The sequence below is a fragment of the Crinia signifera genome, chromosome 8 (assembly GCF_055691185.1).
Source record: "Crinia signifera chromosome 8, ASM5569118v1, whole genome shotgun sequence".
Lineage (NCBI taxonomy): Eukaryota > Metazoa > Chordata > Amphibia > Anura > Myobatrachidae > Crinia > Crinia signifera.
In genome coordinates this window covers 80,880,671-80,902,291 of record NC_139224.1, presented here as the reverse complement: position 1 = coordinate 80,902,291, position 21,621 = coordinate 80,880,671, and the positions used below count along the sequence as shown (strand labels likewise).

Genomic DNA, 21,621 nt, shown 5'->3' with positions numbered 1-21,621 from the left:
CGCTAAATTCCTGTCAATAATTTTCCGTTTGGTAGGGAGACACCTGGTGTTTCTGGGGGGTGGCTTTAAAAATCAAGGCATGTCATCTGAGTTTTATTGGAGGGCCTGTGTACTCCATAGAGGGCTGTATGTATGTAGTGACTGAGCAGTTTTCACATGTTGCAGCCAAGAGAAATTGCGTCGATGTTGCTTGAAAAATCGGTAATTGCACATGTACAAGAAAAATTTTGGTACTTATGTAGTATCTGGGCTGCCGATTTCTAAATCGGGTCGGATCGGGAGATCGCATCGCATCGCATGCGACCATGCGATTCGATGCGATGCGATGCGATGCGATGACCCGATTTTTCCATAGGAATCAATGTTAAAATGGACTGAGTCCATTTTAACATGGAATTCAATGGGAAAAATGGGTCCTTTTCATACCCCTACTATCCAAGTGGGCATGGAGTTGGATATAAACCTGTGGCGAGCGTAGCGAGCCACCGAGCCCGAAGCGTGGCGAGCGAAGCGAGCCCCGCGAGGGGACGAATACCGTCCCCTCGCGGGGCTCGCTTCGCTCGCCACGCTTCGCTCGCCACGCTTCGGGCTCGGTGGCTCGCTACGCTCGCCACAGGTTTATATCCAACTCCATGCCCACTTGGATAGTAGGGGTATGAAAAGGACCCATTTTTCCATAGGAATCATTTTAACATTGATTCCTATGGAAAAATCGGGTCATCGCATCCGATATCGGATGCGATGCGATGCGATGCGATATCGCATCGCATCTGATTGTATGCCTTAACTTAAGGCATACAATCAAAAAATCGGCAGCCCAGATACTACATAAGTACCAAAATTTTAATTTAGCTATCTCAATGCGGCAATGGGCATTTTTAAAGTCAGCTGACTGGCTCGATAGTGTGTACCCAACTTTACACTGAGCAGACTTGGTGACGCAGTGTCTTACATCAATTTGAAACACTGACTATCATTAGTGTTTCCCTCAACATCCGCAATTGTGCTCTCCTGTTCCCCCATCTACAGTCACATCGCATACAGTGTGGCCTCAAGGCTCCCTCCCCATACACTGGTTGCAATTACTTTCATTTTCTTCTCAGACTCCTGCTCACTGAGAGTTGGCTTTTCTGAGTCGGACCATGGTCAGCTGCTGGTGTATTCCTTTTTGTTCTTAAAGCATCTTCTACAGCTGCGGCTGGATGCAATGTTTGGCAGGACTGGAGATTATACAGAATGCTTGGTTTTGCATGGGGCTGCATTAGGTCTCTCCAATAATGAGTCTTGAGTAACCGTTCAATTTACTACAGATTCCTCATATCACTAGATCTGGTGAGTCATCATCCTGAAAATCATCATATAGTTGCGAACCCAAATTTGATAACCAGTTGGATAGAAGCTAGTAGTGCTGTGTTAAGCATCATTAGCCACTTTCTGATATTAATAAAAATGTGCACTTTGAAACTTAATTATATGGCTGCTTTAAATATACTTTGTTTTTGAATCAAATTATTGCTATAAGAAATCAGGGTACTCTTTACCTAGAACGGCGCCCATCGCGGTGATCGCGACATCGCGGTCAGTACATAAACGGCCGCGACGCGATGCCCGCGATCACCGCGATTTTCCCATAGGGAACAATGTTAAAAAGCCTAATTGACCGCGATTTTGCATTCAATGCCTCAATGCCCGCGATTTTCCCATAGGAATCAATGTTAAATGGGCTACAGAGCCCAAATAGCCCCAATTAACCCTTAAATGTCCCCCCAATTTTTGTACGCCACCCCACGATCCACGCCAACCCGAAGCGTGGCGTGCGCAGCGAGCCCGCGAGGGGCGGCGGTACGCGTCCTCCGACCTTTTCATGCCCTACTATCCACGTCGGCGTGGAGTTGAGAATAGAATAGTGTGGCGAGCGCAGCGAGCCACCGAGCCCGAAGCGTGGCGAGCGCAGCGAGCCCCGCGAGGGGACGCGGATACCTTCACAGTTATACGCGTCCCCTCGCGGACTTCACAGGTGTCCGTGGCGACGCGGACACCTGTGAAGCCCGCGAAGGGACGCGTTTACCTGTGAAGGTATCCGCGTCCATTCGCGGGGCTCGCTGCGCTCGCCACGCTTCGGGCTCGGTGGCTCGCTGCGCTCGCCACACTATTCTATTCTCAACTCCACGCCGACGTGGATAGTAGGGCATGAAAAGGTCGGAGGACGCGTACCGCCGCCGCTCGCCACGCTTCGGGTTGTCGTGGATCGTGGGGTGGCGTACAAAAATTGGGGGGACATTTAAGGGTTAATTGGGGCTATTTGGGCTCTGTAGCCCATTTAACATTGATTCCTATGGGAAAATCGCGGGCATTGAGGCATTGTATGCAAAATCGCGGTCAATTAGGCTTTTTAACATTGTTCCCTATGGGAAAATCGCGGTGATCGCGGGTACCCGATTTTGATGTACCCGCGATTTACCCGCGATGACCGCGATTTTTTACCCCCGACGCCCGCGATTCTGATCGCGGGCGCCGTTCTAGGTAAAGAGTACCGAAATCAGTTCTTAAGAAACCGCTATTGATTAAGAATGGTTTAGTAAAGTTAGCCCCATGAAGAGCACAGTAAGATTTGTTCCCATTGCACTGTGCCCACCCTGGTCCCTATACTATACGTGGTGGCAGCATTGCCGCACATGCAAACTATAGCATTGACAGTACAACCTTAAACACGGTCAGGGCTGCTTTAGACAGTAGGGTTACTGCAGTGTTACTGTCTGCAGCCTGCTGTTCTATGCACCCTGAAAGCTATCAGTGTGGGCAATAGTGAGGACAATAGTGCGCCCACAGAGTCTATGCACTAGTGTGCACTATATCAGAAACAGTTAATTTATAAATTATAAATAGTTGCGGATCACCTATAGCCCATATGTACTTACTTCATTGCCCATGAATACCTTTCCTAATTTCCACACTTTCATCGTAAAGTTAAACAGTTCAGAAGATGTATAAGATATAATGTGTTTAGTAAAAGATAAAAGCAGTGTTATCAATAAAAGTAAGGTGCCCAATCAGAGATCTCATTTACAAACATTCATATGAGGAGTCCAATTATTAATTACATTTTTTAATTTTTTTTTTTTTTAAATACGTCAATAGGATAAAGATACTTAAATGTGGACCTGATCATTTCTTTGTAGTGAAATCATTATGTGTAGTGAATCTCTTCATTATATCTACACAGGTTATTTAATTTCCACAAAGTCTAAAATTCCTCTGTAAACCCCCCCCCCCCCCCCATGTCCAAACCACAGATTTGCTATATTCATCTTGTCTTTTTAGTAATATCATAGAATTTCATTATTATTTGTTTAGATATTTAGAATTACAATACAAGGACAATAGGTGACAAAAAAATAATTTCTTTTTAATAAATAATGTTACATTAAGAAAACTGTTGAACATATAAATTATGAAAAAATGACAAAGCTACTTTACAATCTTTATGGTAACAATGTGACATTTTATCAAAAACTTAAAAGTTAAAGTTTGTATTTATCACAACATGACATTTAACATTTTGGGCAGTAGAAACTTTTGTTTGTTTTTACGCATTTGTCACTCTTTTTTAGCCTCACACATGTGAAATGATACCACATTTTACATTTGTCACACTCAACCATGTCTTCATTTGGACGATGTATATGACAGAGACAATGTGTTGTCATTTCAATTTTTCCATCCCTTTTTTTTTTTTTTTTTTTTCAAGTTAACATGAGGAAACATGGACATATCATTCTGTTCAATACATCGTATTAAGTGTGCTCTCATTTGCCTTTGCTCAAAACATATGCCATTTAATTTAAAACCATTTGCTAGTGCCACAGCATTTGCAATTGCAAAAGCACCACAATCATTGGACCCAATTTGTTTCTGGCAACAGACCAAATGAATGGGAAGCACACTATATTCTCCCTTAACTTTGTGGCATACAACACTAAAATTTGTTGTTTAGAAACATCAGTCATTGCTGAAAGTCTCAAAGAATCATAAACGGTAACTGATGTCTTTGAGGAGTGAGAAACCACCCAGTGGTTGCAGAGATGATGAATTTGAATGTTATTAGTCGCCAAGTCTATGCTAGGAACCTTGTTATTGGCCAAAAAAAGTGTATCAAGCAGACCACCACAAGGGAATTTGTTAGAAATGAGAAATTGACAAATGTTTATTATTTTGTCATCGATCCACTCCTCTCCACCTACTGCTTGTCTATCACCATTTGTTAGTTTTATTCCATTTATAATTGTCCAAGTTGTGTCATAATCACTCAAATTGTGTTCTACATGTACTTCTTCCACAGATTGCCAGACATCTTCCCTCAACATATCTGCGTTTGTACCCACCCTTTGTGAAGCTGCATTTTTGGGTTTTCCATATTTTCGTATTGGAAGATCCTCTATGCTTTCACATTTATTTTCTATTTTATTTTCTTCAATCAGTGGTAGGCCTTCTTCTATGTGTACGTGTGTCTGCATTTCTTCAACCAATTCACGAAGTTTATTTTCCAAAACTGAAAGATAGTTTTCATGTCTTATAAGATAGACTGTATCTATCCCACGTTTTAAGGTCTGTGTACAATTTTTAATCAATGTTTTTCTCTTTGACATTCTTCTTGGTGGAAAATCGTCATGTTCACAATATTTCAATGTATGCATCATTTTATTAATGCAACCTGCTGAGAGGCCTTCACTTGCAACACTATCTCTCTCACCTTCATTCCAAAAACACTCTGTGTCTAACAAACAAATCATTTTGGGAATAAGAAGCTTTCAATTTTTCCCATCCCCACCCCTTTACATATTTGAAAATGCAACACATGTGCTTACATGGCAACAGTCATTTTTTCCAATCCAAACAATTACATTCAGGATATTCACCACCCAGATTAACAGTATAAAACTGTTTTGTATCCGTCTCACTCGTCACATTGAAAATTCCTCTCTCTTCATTTAGACATGTGACATTGTCTTCTTCAAGGGTGCTTTCAAATCTTTTCAGCATGTGGCTTACAAAATACCCTGGTCTATTCTTAAAAAAATTGGGTATTTTTCATCGTATTTCCGATAGAATTCCGAACACTGTAGATTCAACTGTAGATACCTATATTAATAAAATAAAAGACGATTCAATTATTCTAAGCTTTAAAACATTCAAACATTGTAATATCAATATAACCTAATTTACATAAATTGATATTGCTCTTTTTACATGAACAGGATACTTTCCATATAGGTACTGATTTACATTGAAATTTATTACTGATTATTGTTTAAAGTACAGGTTGAGTATCCCTTATCCAAATATCTGTTATCCGAATTATTCTGAAAACCATACATTCTAGAAAGTGAAATAATTTTTTTTTTTTTTTGCTAAAAACTTACTGAGGACATTTGTAACAGCACTACTGGGGACATGACATGTAACTGGCACTATACATGTGCAATACAATGATTGCTTGGCATTCAAATTCTGTACCTGAGATTGTACACAAACTTTGTTTCGTGTTTTGAAACCTTGTCTTTTGAACAAATAAAATATATTTGTGTGCATTTCATGTGGTTGTGTTTATACAGCATAAATGCAAAATACTTCAAAATATATAATTGAGATATTAAAATATTCCAAAATTCAGATCAATCGTGTTATCCAAACTTCGGTACTTATGTAGTATCTGGGCGTCCGATTTAGAAATCGGATCGCATCGCATGCGACCAAATCGTATGCGATGGTCAAGATTTTTCCATAGGATTCAATGTTAAAATGGTCTGAGTCCATTTTAACATAGAATTCAATGGGAAAAAGGGGTCCTTTTCATACCCCTACTATCCAAGTGGGCATGGAGTTGGATATAAACCTGTGGCGAGCGTAGCGAGCCACCGAGCCCGAAGCGTGGCGAGCGTAGCGAGCCCCGCGAGGGGACACAGAATACTTTTTAAGAAATATGCGTCCCCTCGCCACGCTTCGGGCTCGGTGGCTCGCTGCGCTCGCCACGCTATATAAAATTAACTCTATGCCCACTTGGATAGTGGGGAAATGAACAGGACCTTCTTAACATTGAATCCTATGCAAAATCGAATCGCATCTGATTGTATGCCTTAAGGTTAGGCATACAATCACAAAATCGAACGCCCAGATACTACATAAGTACCCAAACTTCTCCTGGTCCTGAGCATTTTGGATAAGGGATACTTAACCGGTATCTTTCTAATTCTAGCAATGTTCTGCCCTATACAGACACATACCTACTGCATTAATTTTACATAGTTAATTTTGTGTCAATTTCCATTTTAACATTCACCCTTTCAAGTGAGAAAACAGTAACTGGGAGTGAAGGACAATGTGTCCCAGTGTGACCCTTACGGGGCGATAGCCAGCATCAAGAATGTCTTCTACGTAAGCAAACCAATGTGTTGAGTCCAAAGGCTCTAATGACAATGACTGAATTAAATTTCATAAGACAATGTCCAATGATCCTAAGATCAAACGCCATTCATGGAGAACACTTTAAAGGAATGAACGTATGTCAGGCATTATAGCACTCTGTCTATGAAAGAGGAAATTAATTGTGGAAACCTTAATTTGTTAAGAGAGGCAGTTGGCTAACAGACCTGCCTGCATTAAATAGTGGATCCGATACTTGTGTACTAGCACGGCGCCCACGATAATTAGTCGCTCAATTTTTGATCGCATAGCATGCCATACACCCGATGGCATGCGATGCGATTTTAGACCCCTATTCGATTAAAAATTTTATAAGCACCCTAATGGGTGCTTACAATGTTAAATGCACCCCCACTCCACCCCCCACTATAAACGTTAACCGAAGCATGGCGAGCGATGCGAGCCCGTGAGGGGCGGCGGTACACATCCTATGACCTTTTCATACCCCCACTATCCACGTCGGCGTGGAGTTGATTATATATAGTTTGGCGAACCAACGAGCCCCGCGAGGGGACGCGTATTCCTGTGAAGTTATGCGCGTCCCCTCCCGGGGCTCGCTGCGCTCGCCACGCTTCGGGCACGGTGGCTTGCTGCGCTCGCCACACTTTATAAAATCAACTCCACGCCGGTGTGGATAGTGGGGGTATGAAAAGGTCATAGGACGCGTACCGCTGCGCTCGCCACACTTTGGGTTCACGATTATAGTGGGGGGTGGCGTGGGGGTGCATTTAACATTGTAAGCACCCATTAGGGTGCTTATACAATTTTTAATCGCATCCCATCGCATTGTATGCCACATAATTTTAAAATTGTATGACATTGTACAACATCGCGCGATATCGCATCGCATACCATCGTATGCCTTATGGTATGCGATGCGATGGGCGCCGTGATAATACACAAGTACGAGGATCCTGTATTAAGATTACATTTGAAAAAAAAGTAGTTATTTGTAATCAAACAGTAAAATTAATGCAGTACTCTTTACTTAGAAGGGCGCCAGCGATGTACATCGCTGGCATCGCGGTTAAAAAAAAAATCGGGGGCATCGCGGACAGTACATTAACGGCCGCGACGCGACCGACGCGATGCCCGCGATTTCCCATAGGGTTCAATGTTAAATTTTTGTCTGATCGCGATTTTGCCTTCAATGGCCACGATTTGGCCATAGGAAACAATGTTAAATGGGCAACAGAGCCCAAATACACACCCTTAACACTTAAATGTCCCCCACAATTTGTAACGCCACCCCACGATCCACGCGAACCCGAAGCGTGGCGAGCGCAGCGAGGCCGCGAGGGGCGGCGGTACGCGTCCTCCGACCTTTTCATACCCCCACTATCCACTAGGGCGTGGAGTGAGAATAGAATAGTGTGGCGAGCGCAGCGAGCCACCGAGCCCGAAGCGTGGCGAGCACAGCGAGCCCCGCGAGGGGACGCGGATACCTTCCCAGATAAACGCGGCCCTACACGGGCTTCACAGGTATCCGCTGCGCTCGCCACGCTTCGGGCTCGGTGGCTCGCTGCGCTCACCACACTATTCTATTCTCACTCCACGCCCTAGTGGATAGTGGGGGTATGAAAAGGTCGGAGGACGCGTACCGCCGCCCCTCGCGGGCTCGCTGCGCTCGCCACGCTTCGGGTTCGCGTGGATCGTGGGGTGGCATTACAAATTGTGGGGGACATTTAAGTGGTAAGGGTGTGTATTTGGGCTCTGTGGCCCATTTAACATTGTTTCCTATGGCCAAATCGCGGCCATTGAAGCATTGAAGGGAAAATTGCGATCAAAAAAAAATTTAACATTGAACCCTATGGGAAATCGCGGGCATCGCGTCGGTCGCGTCGCGGCCGTTAATGTACTGCCCGCGATGCCCGCGATCCCCACGACGGGCGCCCTTCTAAGTACAGAGTACCATTAATGCTATAGAAATAATAATTGTTTTAGTACCATTAAACTAATAAATATATTTAAAATTGCAAAAATACTTACTTCTTGTAAGTGTGTGGAAAAAAACTTTGATGGAGAACATTGATCGGTACTCTTTACCTAGAAGGGCGCCCGCGATTGAAATCGCGGGCGTCGGGGGTAAAAAATCGCGGCCATCGCGGGCATCGCGGGTACATTATAAACGGGTGCCCGCGATGACCGCGATTTTCCCATAGGGATCAATGTCAAAAACGGTGATTGACCGCGATTTTAATGTTAAATGCCTCAATGCCCGCGATTTGGCCATAGGAATCAATGTTAAATGGGCCACAGAGCCCTAATAGTCACCGTGAACTCTGAAATGGCCCCCACAATTGTTAACGCCACCCCACAGTCAACGTCAACCCGAAGCGTGGCGAGCGCAGCGAGCCCGCGAGGGGCGGCGGTACGCGTCCTCCGACCTTTTCATGCCCTACTATCCACGTCGGCGTGGAGTTGAGAATAGAATAGTGTGGCGAGCGCAGCGAGCCACCGAGCCCGAAGCGTGGCGAGCGGACGCCGATACCTTCACAGGTAAACGCGTCCCCTCGCGGGCTTCACAGGTGTCCGCTTTTCGCCACGGACACCTGTGAAGCCCGCGAGGGGACGCGTATAACTGTGAAGGTATCCGCTGCGCTCGCCACGCTTCGGGCTCGGTGGCTCGCTGCGCTCGCCACACTATTCTATTCTCAACTCCACGCCGACGTGGATAGTAGGGCATGAAAAGGTCGGAGGACGCGTACCGCCGCCCCTCGCGGGCTCGCCACGCTTCGGGTTGACGTTGATCGTGGGGTGGCGTTAACAATTGTGGGGGCCATTTCAGAGTTCACGGTGACTATTAGGGCTCTGTGGCCCATTTAACATTGTTTCCTATGTAAAAATCGCGGGCATTGAGGCATTGAACACTAAAATCGGGTCCAATCTAATTTTTAACATTGGTCCCTATGGGAAATCGCGGCCATCGCGTCGCACCCGATTTTTAGTGCATCCGATGGTCGCGATGGGCGCCCTTCTAGGTAAAGAGTACCCATTGATCATTTCGCTGATAGTGCAGTTCTTGTATCCATCAAAATAGGTATATTTTAGAATCTTGTTCAGTGCACATGTGCCCATTTCTGTATACAGGCAAGATCAAAAATATTTATTTACAATGTAAATAACTTGTAAATAGGTTAAATAACACAATTAATAACACATTTATTAAGCACATAAGAAAAAATTTAAAATATAATTTTTCTAAAACCTGTTGAAAATATCCTTTTGCATGTCTTTTTCTATCTTTAAGTAAAAAATGTCAAAGATTTGGGTTCGTAGACATTAAGCGATATTATTTAACGCTATGAACAATAATGAAGTTTTACAACAAAATATTGTTCAAATCTTAACTATTTAAGCAATGAACGCTCAATGATGTGGGTCATTTATCCATGTCCGTAGTCTTCCTAACATGCAGCTCAATCCATCAATGTTTGTACAGGCACAACAGGTGAGACCTTACTGAACAATATCGTTCAAAGTGTACAACTATATACTTCAACAATAAAGTTGAAAAATATATGCTATATTATTGGTTTCATAATCGACCAGTGTGTACAGTATGGGCCTGTGTATACAGTATGGTCCTTTCTACATTTCCAAAGAAGCAATGCAATAACCCCATCTTTCTATGTTGTTTGTACTCCTAAAAGTAATGAACTTAAATACTTAAGAGTAGTACATTATTTTATGGTCTCTTAATTCTGTTACTTGTTTAACTTACTCAATTTTTTTACTGATTTATCTAATTAACAGAATATATCTTAAAGGAACTGAGTGCCTGTTTCACTATATCTATCTATCGAGAGAGACACACACACACACACTGGCACTCCAGGAATAAACCAAAATGCTATCAGCAGGCCAGGCATAAATTTCAGGCAACTACAACCTTGTTAAACAAAGGTGATAATTGCCTGAAAATTATTATCTAAGGTTCCGAGTGCCGCATCGTCATGCTCAGTTGAATCTTGTTATTTGGCGTGCCGGACCTTTGGAAACATTATCATTAACGGCAGAGTCGCATTTTAGTGCTTCAGCATTTCGTTTTTATTTAATCAGGAATGATAGAGAGATACATAAATACAGACAAATATAATTATTACCTCAATTTCAGGCATCCACTTGTTTGAGAACCACTGCTTAAGTGCATCACAAGTCTTTCAAACTGTGCAATTTTGGAGTTTATCAAGAGCAGATTGATAGTCCTCCATTGTTGTAGCGAGAGCCTGGTAATTAAAAACAGAATTTTTATATATTTATAATTACCACCCGGTATGTTCTAGCTCAATTTCTGACTATATACTTTAATAATATAAGGTTAATATAAAAATGTTGCCTAATATATACATGTTCCTCTAAAATAGGCATGTCCAACGTTGGCCCTCCAGATGTTTTGAAACTACACATCCCAGCATGCTTTGCAATAGTTTTAGCATTCTCTAATAGCAAAACTGTGTCAAAGCATGCTGGGATGTGTAGTTTCACAACATCTGGAGGGCCGCAGGTTGGACATGCCTGCTCTAAAACAACATATTGTCATTATTTTGAATTGGTTTCAATCAAATGATCATCAAATGTGCTGTAACAAAATGGTTAGAAAATGTATGTTTCCTGACCAGATGATTTGTGCACAACTAATGTCCATTTACAGTTTAGTGATCAGTATGGACAGCCAGCAGAATGGTCCCGGCAATGAAAATACTGACCCCCAGGCCCATTGCCATGCTTCAACAACTGTATTGATCCCCTCCACTTCGCTTGACAGATAACTAGTCCCAATTGGTTTGTGGCGTGGGTCACCAACCTATTGTGAATGTGGCGAGGTAGGTGTTTGCTTATTCTGAGGGTATACTGGTGTTAGTATAGCATTTTCCGGTATTGCGACAAGCAGAATTTGAACCGCATCACTCTGCTTACTTACTTAATTTTCATTTTTTTCATCATTACAGCACCACAAAAGTGTCGTTTTTGCAGAACAGCACTTAATTTGACTGTGTATTTAATGTATATTTGAGTGTGGGATGTTAATATGGTGAAACAACATGGGATGTACAAATTTTGTTTGTTGTTCCTCATACTTAATTTTAACAAAATTGGTCTTCCAAATTGGTCTTCCATTAGTTTCTATTGTTCCTGACCGTTTTAGAGCCCCATCCCTCTACCTTGCTGTCAACCCTTTTCTTCTTTCCTCTAGCAGGTTGTGTGAAGTCCAAAAAATCCCCATGAAAGCAGCAATAAATTCTAAGGGAAGGGATGTTATCTTATTAATTTTTATCAGTTTTGGGGAGTGGGTCTATCAATATGATCTGTGAGGTGAACTTGCTTGTTGACTGGCAAAGTACATGTGTTATAGTGTAATAAATGGTTTGTTGCATATACTATTTTCAGTTGGTAAATAAGCAATTTTTGTGTTAACTAAGGTCATGCACAGAGGTGTAGTTATGTAATGTGGTGGATCAAAGTTTATATACATTTATTTAACCTCACAGTTATCAATCATTTAAGATCTGACTACTCAGAAAAAAAAGTGTGTAGCAGAGTACATGTACTTGTGTGAATAAATATACACTGAATAGTAATTGGAGCCTAAGGTAGGTATATTAAGATACATATATATACACTATTCTTACTTGTCCTTTAGATAGATGAAACTTGTGTTAAGACATTTTAGGAAAACTGGCAACATAGGTATGAATCCCTTCAATCGTTTTTATATCCTGTTGAAGGGCCTCTTTGATGGTCTTCGATGTATTCCTTCTTTGTTTTTGGGTATCAGATTTTATCTACATAAACCATACACAGATTTCAATATGTGTCTTACTCTCTTCTGTACAAAAACACACACCCTGAAAATTCTGGTTACATACACATTTTTTAACATTCAATAAAAAAATCTTAGAATATTTAAATGTTCAATCATCCTTTTTTTTTTGTATAACACACAATTTTATATGTTATTTTAAAATAAAGAATGTAGTATCATAAATACATTTTCCAAATAGATAGCAGTTTCTTAAATTTACCTTTAACTCTGGGTATTTTATAACGTGCAATAACGTGCAATATGTATATTTCTGCTGGACAGCCCATTTTTTTGGTAGGCTGCTTAAGTAGTCTCCTTTTTATGAATGTATGATCTTCTACCTTCAAATAAAGTAAAATGCTATTATTAACACATAGTGTATGTTATTAAAACTTTATTATTGAATTTTTTTTAGTAAACTATTTTCATCTAAACTTAAAAAAATAAAATTATGTTAAGAATTAACTATTTATAACTTTCTCGATTCAAGGTCCACAGTATCCACATCGGGTTGTAGAATGAACCAGAATATCAGGCACTAAACTTTAAAGCTTCTACAGCTAACACGATGCCTTGGGTCCAGCCTCACCTATAAGCCCGCCTCCAGGCACAATGAAGTTAGTTTTGTTATAAATACAAAGGCAGGGGATCGATTCAGGGCCAGATGCACTAAGTTTCAAAAGTGATAAAATGGAGAGTGATAAAAAAGCAACCAATCAGCTCCTGCCTGGTATTTTTCAAACAAAGTCTGTGACATGGACAGCTGCTGCCTGTTTATTACTCTCAAACCTATCACTTTTGAAGCTTAGTGCATCTGGCCCTAAGCGAGAAGGAATAACCTTTAATATGATAAAAATATGCGTCATGGTGCGTTATTTGTGGATCTCAAAATAAGTTATCAACTTTAAGTTATTGAAAGTGAAGTGCTCCTAAATAGCAAAATATTATAGCTGAAACACTACTAGAAAAAGCACTTTTGCTAATATACACTTGCAATCCACCCTGTTTCATGGTTCAAATGGACAAGCTTGTAGAGCGTTCAGTACCAGTGCGAAGTCCCATGTAAATGTTGGAGGTACAAAATTAAACAAAATGTACAAGGCTGAAAAATGGCCTTTCATAGTGGTAAGACGGAGCACCCTTGGCACCCATTCCAGATTGTGCAACAGTTCAACTCCTGGAGTTCTACAATCGTCACAAATTCGTAGAATTGGTTCTGTTGCAATGTGTATAAGACACTGAATGCAAAATGTCTAAAAGAAAAAAAGGCTATATAATAAACCTATTTAAAATTAAATGATAAAAGGCTTGTGGATGTAAAACATAGATGATGCAGCTCCTGCTGCACCCAAAAAAATAATTAGTTCCCTGTGCCAGTAGGTGGGTTTATAGATAGGCTAGATCTGAGCCATCCTGGGAGCTGTAAATTATTAACAGTTTGGTGTGCAATCCTCTGCTTCAATCTATTAACCCATGCAAATCATGTGTATCAAATGTGCAACCCGAAAAAAAATATATATTTTATTTATCCCATGTGAAACCATGGGATAACATAAAATATCTTCTGCATTAACGATGCCTTGAAGGACACAATTTTAAGCCACTCAATTAGAATAAATCAATCATAAAAATACCTGTTTCTTTCCTCTACAATATTTTGAAGAAAAAAAAATATGCAGTCTTTTCCCATATGCCACTGAAGTGTTTTTCTCCCAACAACCACAAAAGGAATGCCCGAAAATGGAATTAGTCTTCCGCGCTTCACATCATGACTTGCCCAGCGAATTCTAGATGTAGAATTTATTGGAATCTCTGTTTATTATTAAAATAAAAAATGACATGTTAAAATGTCATTAATGAGTAACATAACTGTGTGACTATTTTTAATATAGCACAAACAATTTATCAAAAAAATCATCTAAATTGATGAGCTTATTATAAACATGGAAATAATGGCATGATATATTTGCATCATATTGTTGTGTGCATATGTAAGCTAATTTTTCAAAATGTATTTATTCTAACACATTGAGTGTGTTGATTTTAAAACGGTTATTAATTTATGTGGTCTGGAAGATTAATACAATTAAATCTATTGTTGTCAAGGTTTATAAGTTAAATAAACATTCTTAAATTACTGAACTACAGGCCTATCATTGATAATCTTTCAAATATATAGCTATCGAACAGCCACACTTAGCCTCTTTGTCAAGGTGTGTACAAAGAGGCTAAGGGCACCAATATGTTGGCTTAAGTAAAAAGCCTATTTTATTACATTATTTACCAAAACTCCTGGACTGCCACTGTTGTTTATTTTGACATTCAATTACCTCTGACAGGTTTTAATTGAAAATTAAATAAGGTGCCCTCCTTGTTATTCCAGTCATCAATAAACGTATTGGTAGGCGGCACTCACGGAAATAAACACATCACAGCAGAGTATATGGCAGGGAGCGGACAGCTGCACATTCCTCTGGGTGTAGGTGAAGGTATTTTTGGATAACGTTATTTATTTGTGATTTTATCAAAGAGAATTAAATCATTTTTCTGATATAAAAAAATTGATGGATTACCCTTTAAATAAAATTCTGAAAAATACAAATAACCCTAAATACGAGGTTCTCAAAGATGGTCCTCAAACAGCCACAATGGTGCATGTTTTAGGTATATTCCATGGCTCTACACAGATGGTTAATTAAAAGAACTGCGATAAAAATTAAGTCTCTTTTGTCCAAGCATGGATATACTTTAATACTGAACTGTCGGGGTGCCTCTAGGACTGCAATATAGAACCTCTGCTCTAAATACAACACTGCAAACACACATTACTGAAATCATTATTTTGAGTACAACAATTTTATGATAAATGTAATCTTTAAACTTTATTAATAATGATTATATCAGTGTCAGAGACTTTTAAAACACTATGTAGGTGGTCTGTATTTATAAATGTCTATGACCTGCATTTAAAAAAAAAAGGTACATTTTTTTTTATATGAATAATTTTCATAATTATCTGAAACATGGATTGTAAGATACACTTTATTTATATAAAATAATGACATACTGCATCTTTGGTTCAAAGTATTTAAGGTGTGTTTTCGAATAATTAGAATTCTAAAAAGATCGATTTATATATTATATTGATATATTTCTATACCAAACAAACCATTGAAATTTTACAATTATAAATGTAAAACATGTGTTGAATCACAAGTTTGTTTATTCATAAACAAACAAACAAACAAACAAACGTATCTATCAACATCTCTACGCTGTTTATTTCATATCATATAACAATCCTTAAAAATATAATTACAGTATTTATAGAATTCTAGCATATTTTCCTTTAAAACAAACTAAGATATCAAATTTATCAATCAAAAAATAAAGTTAACATTAAACTTTATTTTCCTAAATAATTACCCTCATTTCCAAAATATTTACTCTTTTGTCGAACAATGTAGTTGGTTTGTGTATTTTCCTGAAAATCAGATATTGGGGCAGATTTATTAAGCTTGGAGAAGAGATAAACTGGAGATAAAGCAGAGAAAAGTTAAAAGGAGATAAAGCACCAGCCAATCAGCTGTGTTTGAAAAAAGACAGTTGGGAGCTGATTGGCTGGTGCTTTATCTCCTTTTACCTTTTCTCCGCTTTATCTCCAGTTTATCTCTTCTCCAAGCTTAATACATCTGCTCCATTGCTTTTTGCAACATGTTCAAGGAAACAAAGCTTTCATTGTTAAAGCTTTCACCAGGTACAGCTTTATGAACATTAAATAATATTTGATGTGTGAAATTATGAATACATATAAATGAAATTAAAATAGGAATTGATTCATTGCTCTTGAAAGTAAAACAAATAAAAAAAAAAACTTTGGTACTTGTGTACTATCACGGCACCCCCGATTTCCATCGCAGGGCATTGTACAACCAAAAATTACATTGCATGCGATGCGACGCGATTGGACCCGATTTTTAATTGTACAGGCACCCAGATGCCTGATTCCTATGTTAAATGCCCCCCCAGACCCGATTTTAGATAGTCATTACACATCAGGGTGGGTGTACAATGTAAAATGCCCCCCGACATTGTACCGCCACCCCACTATCAACACCAACCCGAAGCGTGGCGGGCGCAGCGAGCCCACGAGGGACGGCGGTACGCGTCCTCCAACCTTTTCATACCCCCACTATCCACGTCGGCGTGGAGTCGATTTTATATAGTGTGGCGAGCGCAGCGAGCCACCCAGCCCAAAGCTGCACTCGCCACACGATATAAAATCAACTCAACACCGACGTGGATAGTGGGGGTATGAAAAAGTCGAAGGACGCGTACCACCGCCACTCGCGGGCTCGCTGCGCTCACCACGCTTCGGGTTGGCGTTGATAGTGGAGTGGCATTAACAATAGGGGGCAATTTAACATACTCATTACCCATCAGGGTGGGGATACAATTAAAAATCTGGTCTGGGTATTTAACATGGCAATTATCCCAAATCGCGTCTCATCGCATGCCATTATAATGGCATGCAATGCGATGCGATATTAAAATTGTACACTCAGCCCGGGGAAAGGCTCAAATTGGTCCCATCACATACCTTAATTAGCGGTATGCGATGCGATGGGCGCCGTGATAATACACAAGTACCAAAACTTTAGATAGATAGATAGATGGATGTAAAAAGATTAAAGGACAATATAGGCCCATTAAGGTATATGATGGGTGACTTAAGTAATAGGGAGAAGAAGGCTTATATCCTAAATCCATTACTTACATCTGTATTTTTTTTTTTTAAGTTCACTTTTTATTATTTTTCAAAAAACAAATATACACAAACACAAAACTAAAAATAAATCCTACATACAGATTGTAAATTATCTTGTACAAGAGATTTGGATTAGAATTCTCAAATAACACTCCATCTAAACACATATGCATCTTGAACCTCAAGAAATATTTACCTACTCTTTTCCTCCTACGTATCAATTAGCCTCTATGGGGTTGAGGGGGTACTGTGTTATGACTGTGTAGCGTGATAGGTGATCTTTAATCCCCTTTTTTTTTTCCTCCCTCCCACCCCTTCCCCTACCTTTCCCACCCCTTCCCCTACCTTTCCCACCCCCCCTCTTTTTTTTTTTTTTTTATATAATCGTAGACCCTTGTGTTCATACCTAATAAGGGGCCTAGGTGTATAACTACTTGAGTTCTTGAAGTACTACCTGGTGATATGTGTTAGGTTTACTGTGACTAAATCCTGTGAGAGAAAGAAAATAAAAAAAACAGTGTATTTCATGATGGGCCCTCTACGTGTCCTTAAGAAAAAAAAAAAAAAAAAAAATATATATATATATATATATATATATACAGGAGTCTGGGAGGTGCGGCACTCACGGCTGGAAGAACGAAGCAGTACACCAATCGTTAAAGCAGCGTTTCAATGTCCTTTATTTGGACATTTTCGTCAGGCATAAATGTCCAAATAAAGGACATTGAAACGTTGCTTTAACGATTGGTGTACTGCTTCGTTCTTCCAGCCGTGAGTGCCGCACCTCCCAGACTCCTGTATCAACTATCCAGTGAGGGCACCCGGCAAAGTATCGATATCTTCAGCGCTGCTGGGCTTATTTGTGTGTGCCGGACTACAGCTCCTTATATATATATATATATATAGTAGTAGTAGTAGTAGTACGTTTATTTATAAGGCGCCGCAAAGTGTCCGCAGCGCCGTACATAGCAAACAAAAAAATTACAAGGTAACGTACAGGGTGTGTTGAAAAATACAGTATAAATAGGGGTATAGCTGGTAGAACTAAAATCAGCATCAGTTCAGAAGTAGGTGTCAAAATTGTCGAGGAGACTGAAGATGAAGTAGAGGAAGGGAAGAACAGGACAGGAGCACAGGTGAGGTAAAGAGGTAGGGTGAGTACGTGAGGAAGGAGGGCCCTACTCATAAGAGTTAACATACTAAAAATAGGTGGGTGGACGAACGAAAAACAATAGGATAAGTGGGAACGGAGGCAGGATAGGAGGATCAAAAGAGGTTAGGAGGAGGGATAGGCTAGTCGAAAAAAGTGGGTTTTAAGGGAGCGCTTGAAGGAGGTAAGGGAATCAGAAAGCCTGATGGGTGGCGGGAGGTTGTTCCAGTGCAGGGGGGCAGCGCGAGAGAAGTCTTGGACACGGGAGTGGGAGGAGGTGATTAGGTGAGAGGTCAGTCGGCGGTCAGTGATGGAGCGAAGAGAATGGGAGGGAGTGTGGATAGAGATCAGTGAAGAGAGGTAAGGAGCGGTGGAGGAGGAGAGAGCCTTGTAGGTGGTGGTGAGGAGTTTAAAGAGAACTCAGAAAGGAATGGGGAGCCAGTGAAGAGATAGACAGAGGGGGGAGGCGGAGGTAGAGCGGCGGGAGAGGAAGATGAGCCTAGCAGCAGCGTTAAGAATGGATTGGAGAGGTGCGAGGCGGGTGAGAGGTAGCCCAGAGAGAAGGATGTTGCAGTAGTCAAGGCGGGAGATGACAAGAGAGTGAATGAGAATTTTGGTCGCGTCAGTGGAGAGGAATGGTCTGATGCGTGAGATGTTGCGTAGGTGAAAGCGGCAAGACTGAGAGAGCACGAATGTGGGGGGTGAAAGAGAGGGAGGAGTCAATGATGACACCGAGGCAGCGCGTTTGGTCGGTGGAGGTGATCTCGGTTTCACCAATACTGATATAGATAGTGGGAGAAGAGGGGATGTAAGATTAGAAGTTCAGTTTTAGCCATGTTTAGCTTCAGGAAGCGTTGGGTCATCCAGGCTGAGATGGCCGTGAGGCATTCGGAGACCTTGGACAGGAGTGATGGGGATAGGTCGGGGGAAGAGAGATAGATTAGGGTATCATCAGCATAAAGGTGGTAATGAAAACCATAGGAGCTGATGAGGGTGCCCAGAGAGGTGGTGTAGAGAGAGAAGAGGAGAGGGCCAAGGACAGACCCTTGGAAAACACCGACTGGCTGCGGGGTAGTAGGAGAGGAGGAGCTCGGAGTGGAGACGGAGAAGGAGCGGTCGGAGAGGTATGAGGTGAACCAGGAGAATACCGTGCCAGTGATGCCAAAGGAGCAGAGGGTGTTGAGCAGGAGAGGGTGGTCAACAGTGTCAAAGGCAGCCGACAGTGTTATAAGGTACCCCCTTCTCCCTCCTCCCCATATTATTGTATTTCCTGTTGTTCGCCGAGTGGTTATTACTTTCACTCTGTTTATGTGTATCCAATCACCCACATTTATGCTTCTGTTATTCTTTAACAAGAGTAAGAAAAGAACAATATAGTAAAATATATAAACAAGAAAAAATAACCCAATCTGTACTCCGGGGTAACACACAATATAGGGTAGACATTCTACATAAGACAACGTTGCCAAACCTATGAACAACCTACTGAATGTTTCTGACTTCACCTGCTGGTATCCCTTACTCTAAAGGAAGAGATGAAAATATTTTGAATTAAATTAATTTACCACACTTTGCCTCCTTATTGACCATGTAGTATTATCAAATAATTTCATCACATTTACCTTTGTATCTATGGGCAATGATTCAATATAGAGACCCCATTTTTTATAGAACCTAATGATGCCTGTCTCAAGGGCCCTTATTCTGGTCTGTGTGTACTTTCCCGAATTCTTACGGATGGCGTTTTTTAGCCGTCTGCGCATGCGTGGGCAACGCTATGCGCATGTGCCACGCATGGTCTCCGTACTTGTTCTCACTAATACCGTACAGAAATGTGCACCGCAATCACTCGGGAAATATGGGCGTATTATGGGCGTCATTCGGAAATACACAGGGGCGTAGTTTCAAAGTGGGCTAAACTGGGCGTAAACATGGGCGTCCACAAGGGAGTGCACTCATTCTGGTAGGCGTGCATTCGGACAGCACACCGAATGCACAAGAACCAAAAGGCTAGAAATATGCGGTGTCCATAAGCAAGTATTTCTTTGCGGACACCACTCGGTCATGCGCTAGGCAATCGGAACGCCTAATCACTACGGGCGCACCTCAACCAATGTCAGCTGAACACAATACAATCCACTCCTTTACTCATTACTCATTAATTACACGCTTAATTACACGCTTCTCATTGCTTCAATTGGAACCATTGCAGCTTAAATGGACCATTACTAAACACACACATATATGCTGCAGTTTGGACACACATTTACACTGCAACCAATGGACAGAACTTACTATCACTAATATAAATATACATGTCACTTCTACATTTAACAATTAAACCACACATTTGGGGATCAAATTATAAATTTATTACAAGAACTTCAAAAATAAAATGGAAAGCATGTTATTTGACACATGCAACAAATTAAAAGGTACCATGGCAGGAATGTACAAAAAAAAATGTATTTGTGACATACATAGCCACAGCAGAATCATTAGGAACACATCAGGTGGCTTCACAACAAAAGTATAGCACCAACACTTCAAGTACAGCAGACAGTAATGGTAGCCGAAAGAGGGCAACAGGGGAACTAAACAAGACATTCAAACCGAGGGCAAATGTGATTACCCTCTGCATGGGATTGGACACAGGAAGCTGACACACACAGCTAAATGAAAGATTTGGGAAGACATAAGGGTGGAGATTAATGCGGACACAAGTTCATTTGCGGGCACGTTTGGCCCTGGTAGGCTCCTTGCCACATGCAGCAGCTCTTCGGCCACGGCCACGTTGTGATGGTGGCCGAGGTGGAGCAGATGCTGGTGAAGGGGGGGATGATGTCCCCCCTCTGCCAGCAGGGAGTGCTGCTGGTGGAAATGCACCAGAAACGGATGACAATAGGGCCCTATTGCTGGAAACTAGCTCCACCATAAGCTCATTATGGTGGAGGAGGAGGTCATTTTGGAGCAGGGCTTGATCTGCCAGCACCTGCAGGCTTGCAGCTATTGACTGCTGGGTGCCAGCCATGGCCTGCTGGGCATCAGCAATAGCCTGCAGGCTCCCAGCTATTGTCTGCTGGGTGCTGACCAAACCCTGCATGACCTCCTGGGTCCTACGCATCCGCTCTGATGCTAAGTCTTCCTGCTGGTGAATCTTCCCCAGCACCTGCACCCACCTGTCGTAATCCGGTTCGGCCAGTGGCTGCTGCACATGCCTGCCACTGGTGGCAGGTGGCACAAACTCCTCCACCTCCTCAAGAGATTCTTGACCAAGCGGTGGGGATGCTAGTTAATGACAAAATTACAATTACAACACATTCCAAGCAAATTAGTACCAACTACTTATGCCATGGCAAATAATTACCTTCAACAAAAGCAGCAAAGACTTCCGCTGGGGCCTCGCTATCCATGTTG

The 21,621-nt window shown here is 41.3% G+C and overlaps 1 protein-coding gene across 4 annotated transcripts in view; it reads right to left on the bottom strand.

The window, feature by feature from the left end:
* Positions 1-3,444: 3,444 nt before the first annotated feature.
* LOC146026245 (uncharacterized) overlaps positions 3,445-21,621 on the bottom strand; it is a 165,329-nt gene continuing 147,152 nt past the window's right edge. For 3 of the 4 annotated variants that reach the window (XM_083156724.1, XM_083156727.1, XM_083156725.1), the window contains 5 exons: positions 13,921-14,098; positions 12,507-12,627; positions 12,114-12,266; positions 10,587-10,709; positions 3,445-5,139 (listed from right to left, as the gene is read on the bottom strand). In XM_083156724.1, coding sequence (XP_083012850.1) covers positions 3,855-4,790 — 936 coding nt within the window. In that variant the 5' untranslated portion in view covers positions 4,791-5,139; positions 10,587-10,709; positions 12,114-12,266; positions 12,507-12,627; positions 13,921-14,098 and the 3' untranslated portion in view covers positions 3,445-3,854. The remainder of the gene's footprint in view (positions 5,140-10,586; positions 10,710-12,113; positions 12,267-12,506; positions 12,628-13,920; positions 14,099-21,621) is intronic. The other variant, XM_083156726.1, reaches the window with a different exon arrangement.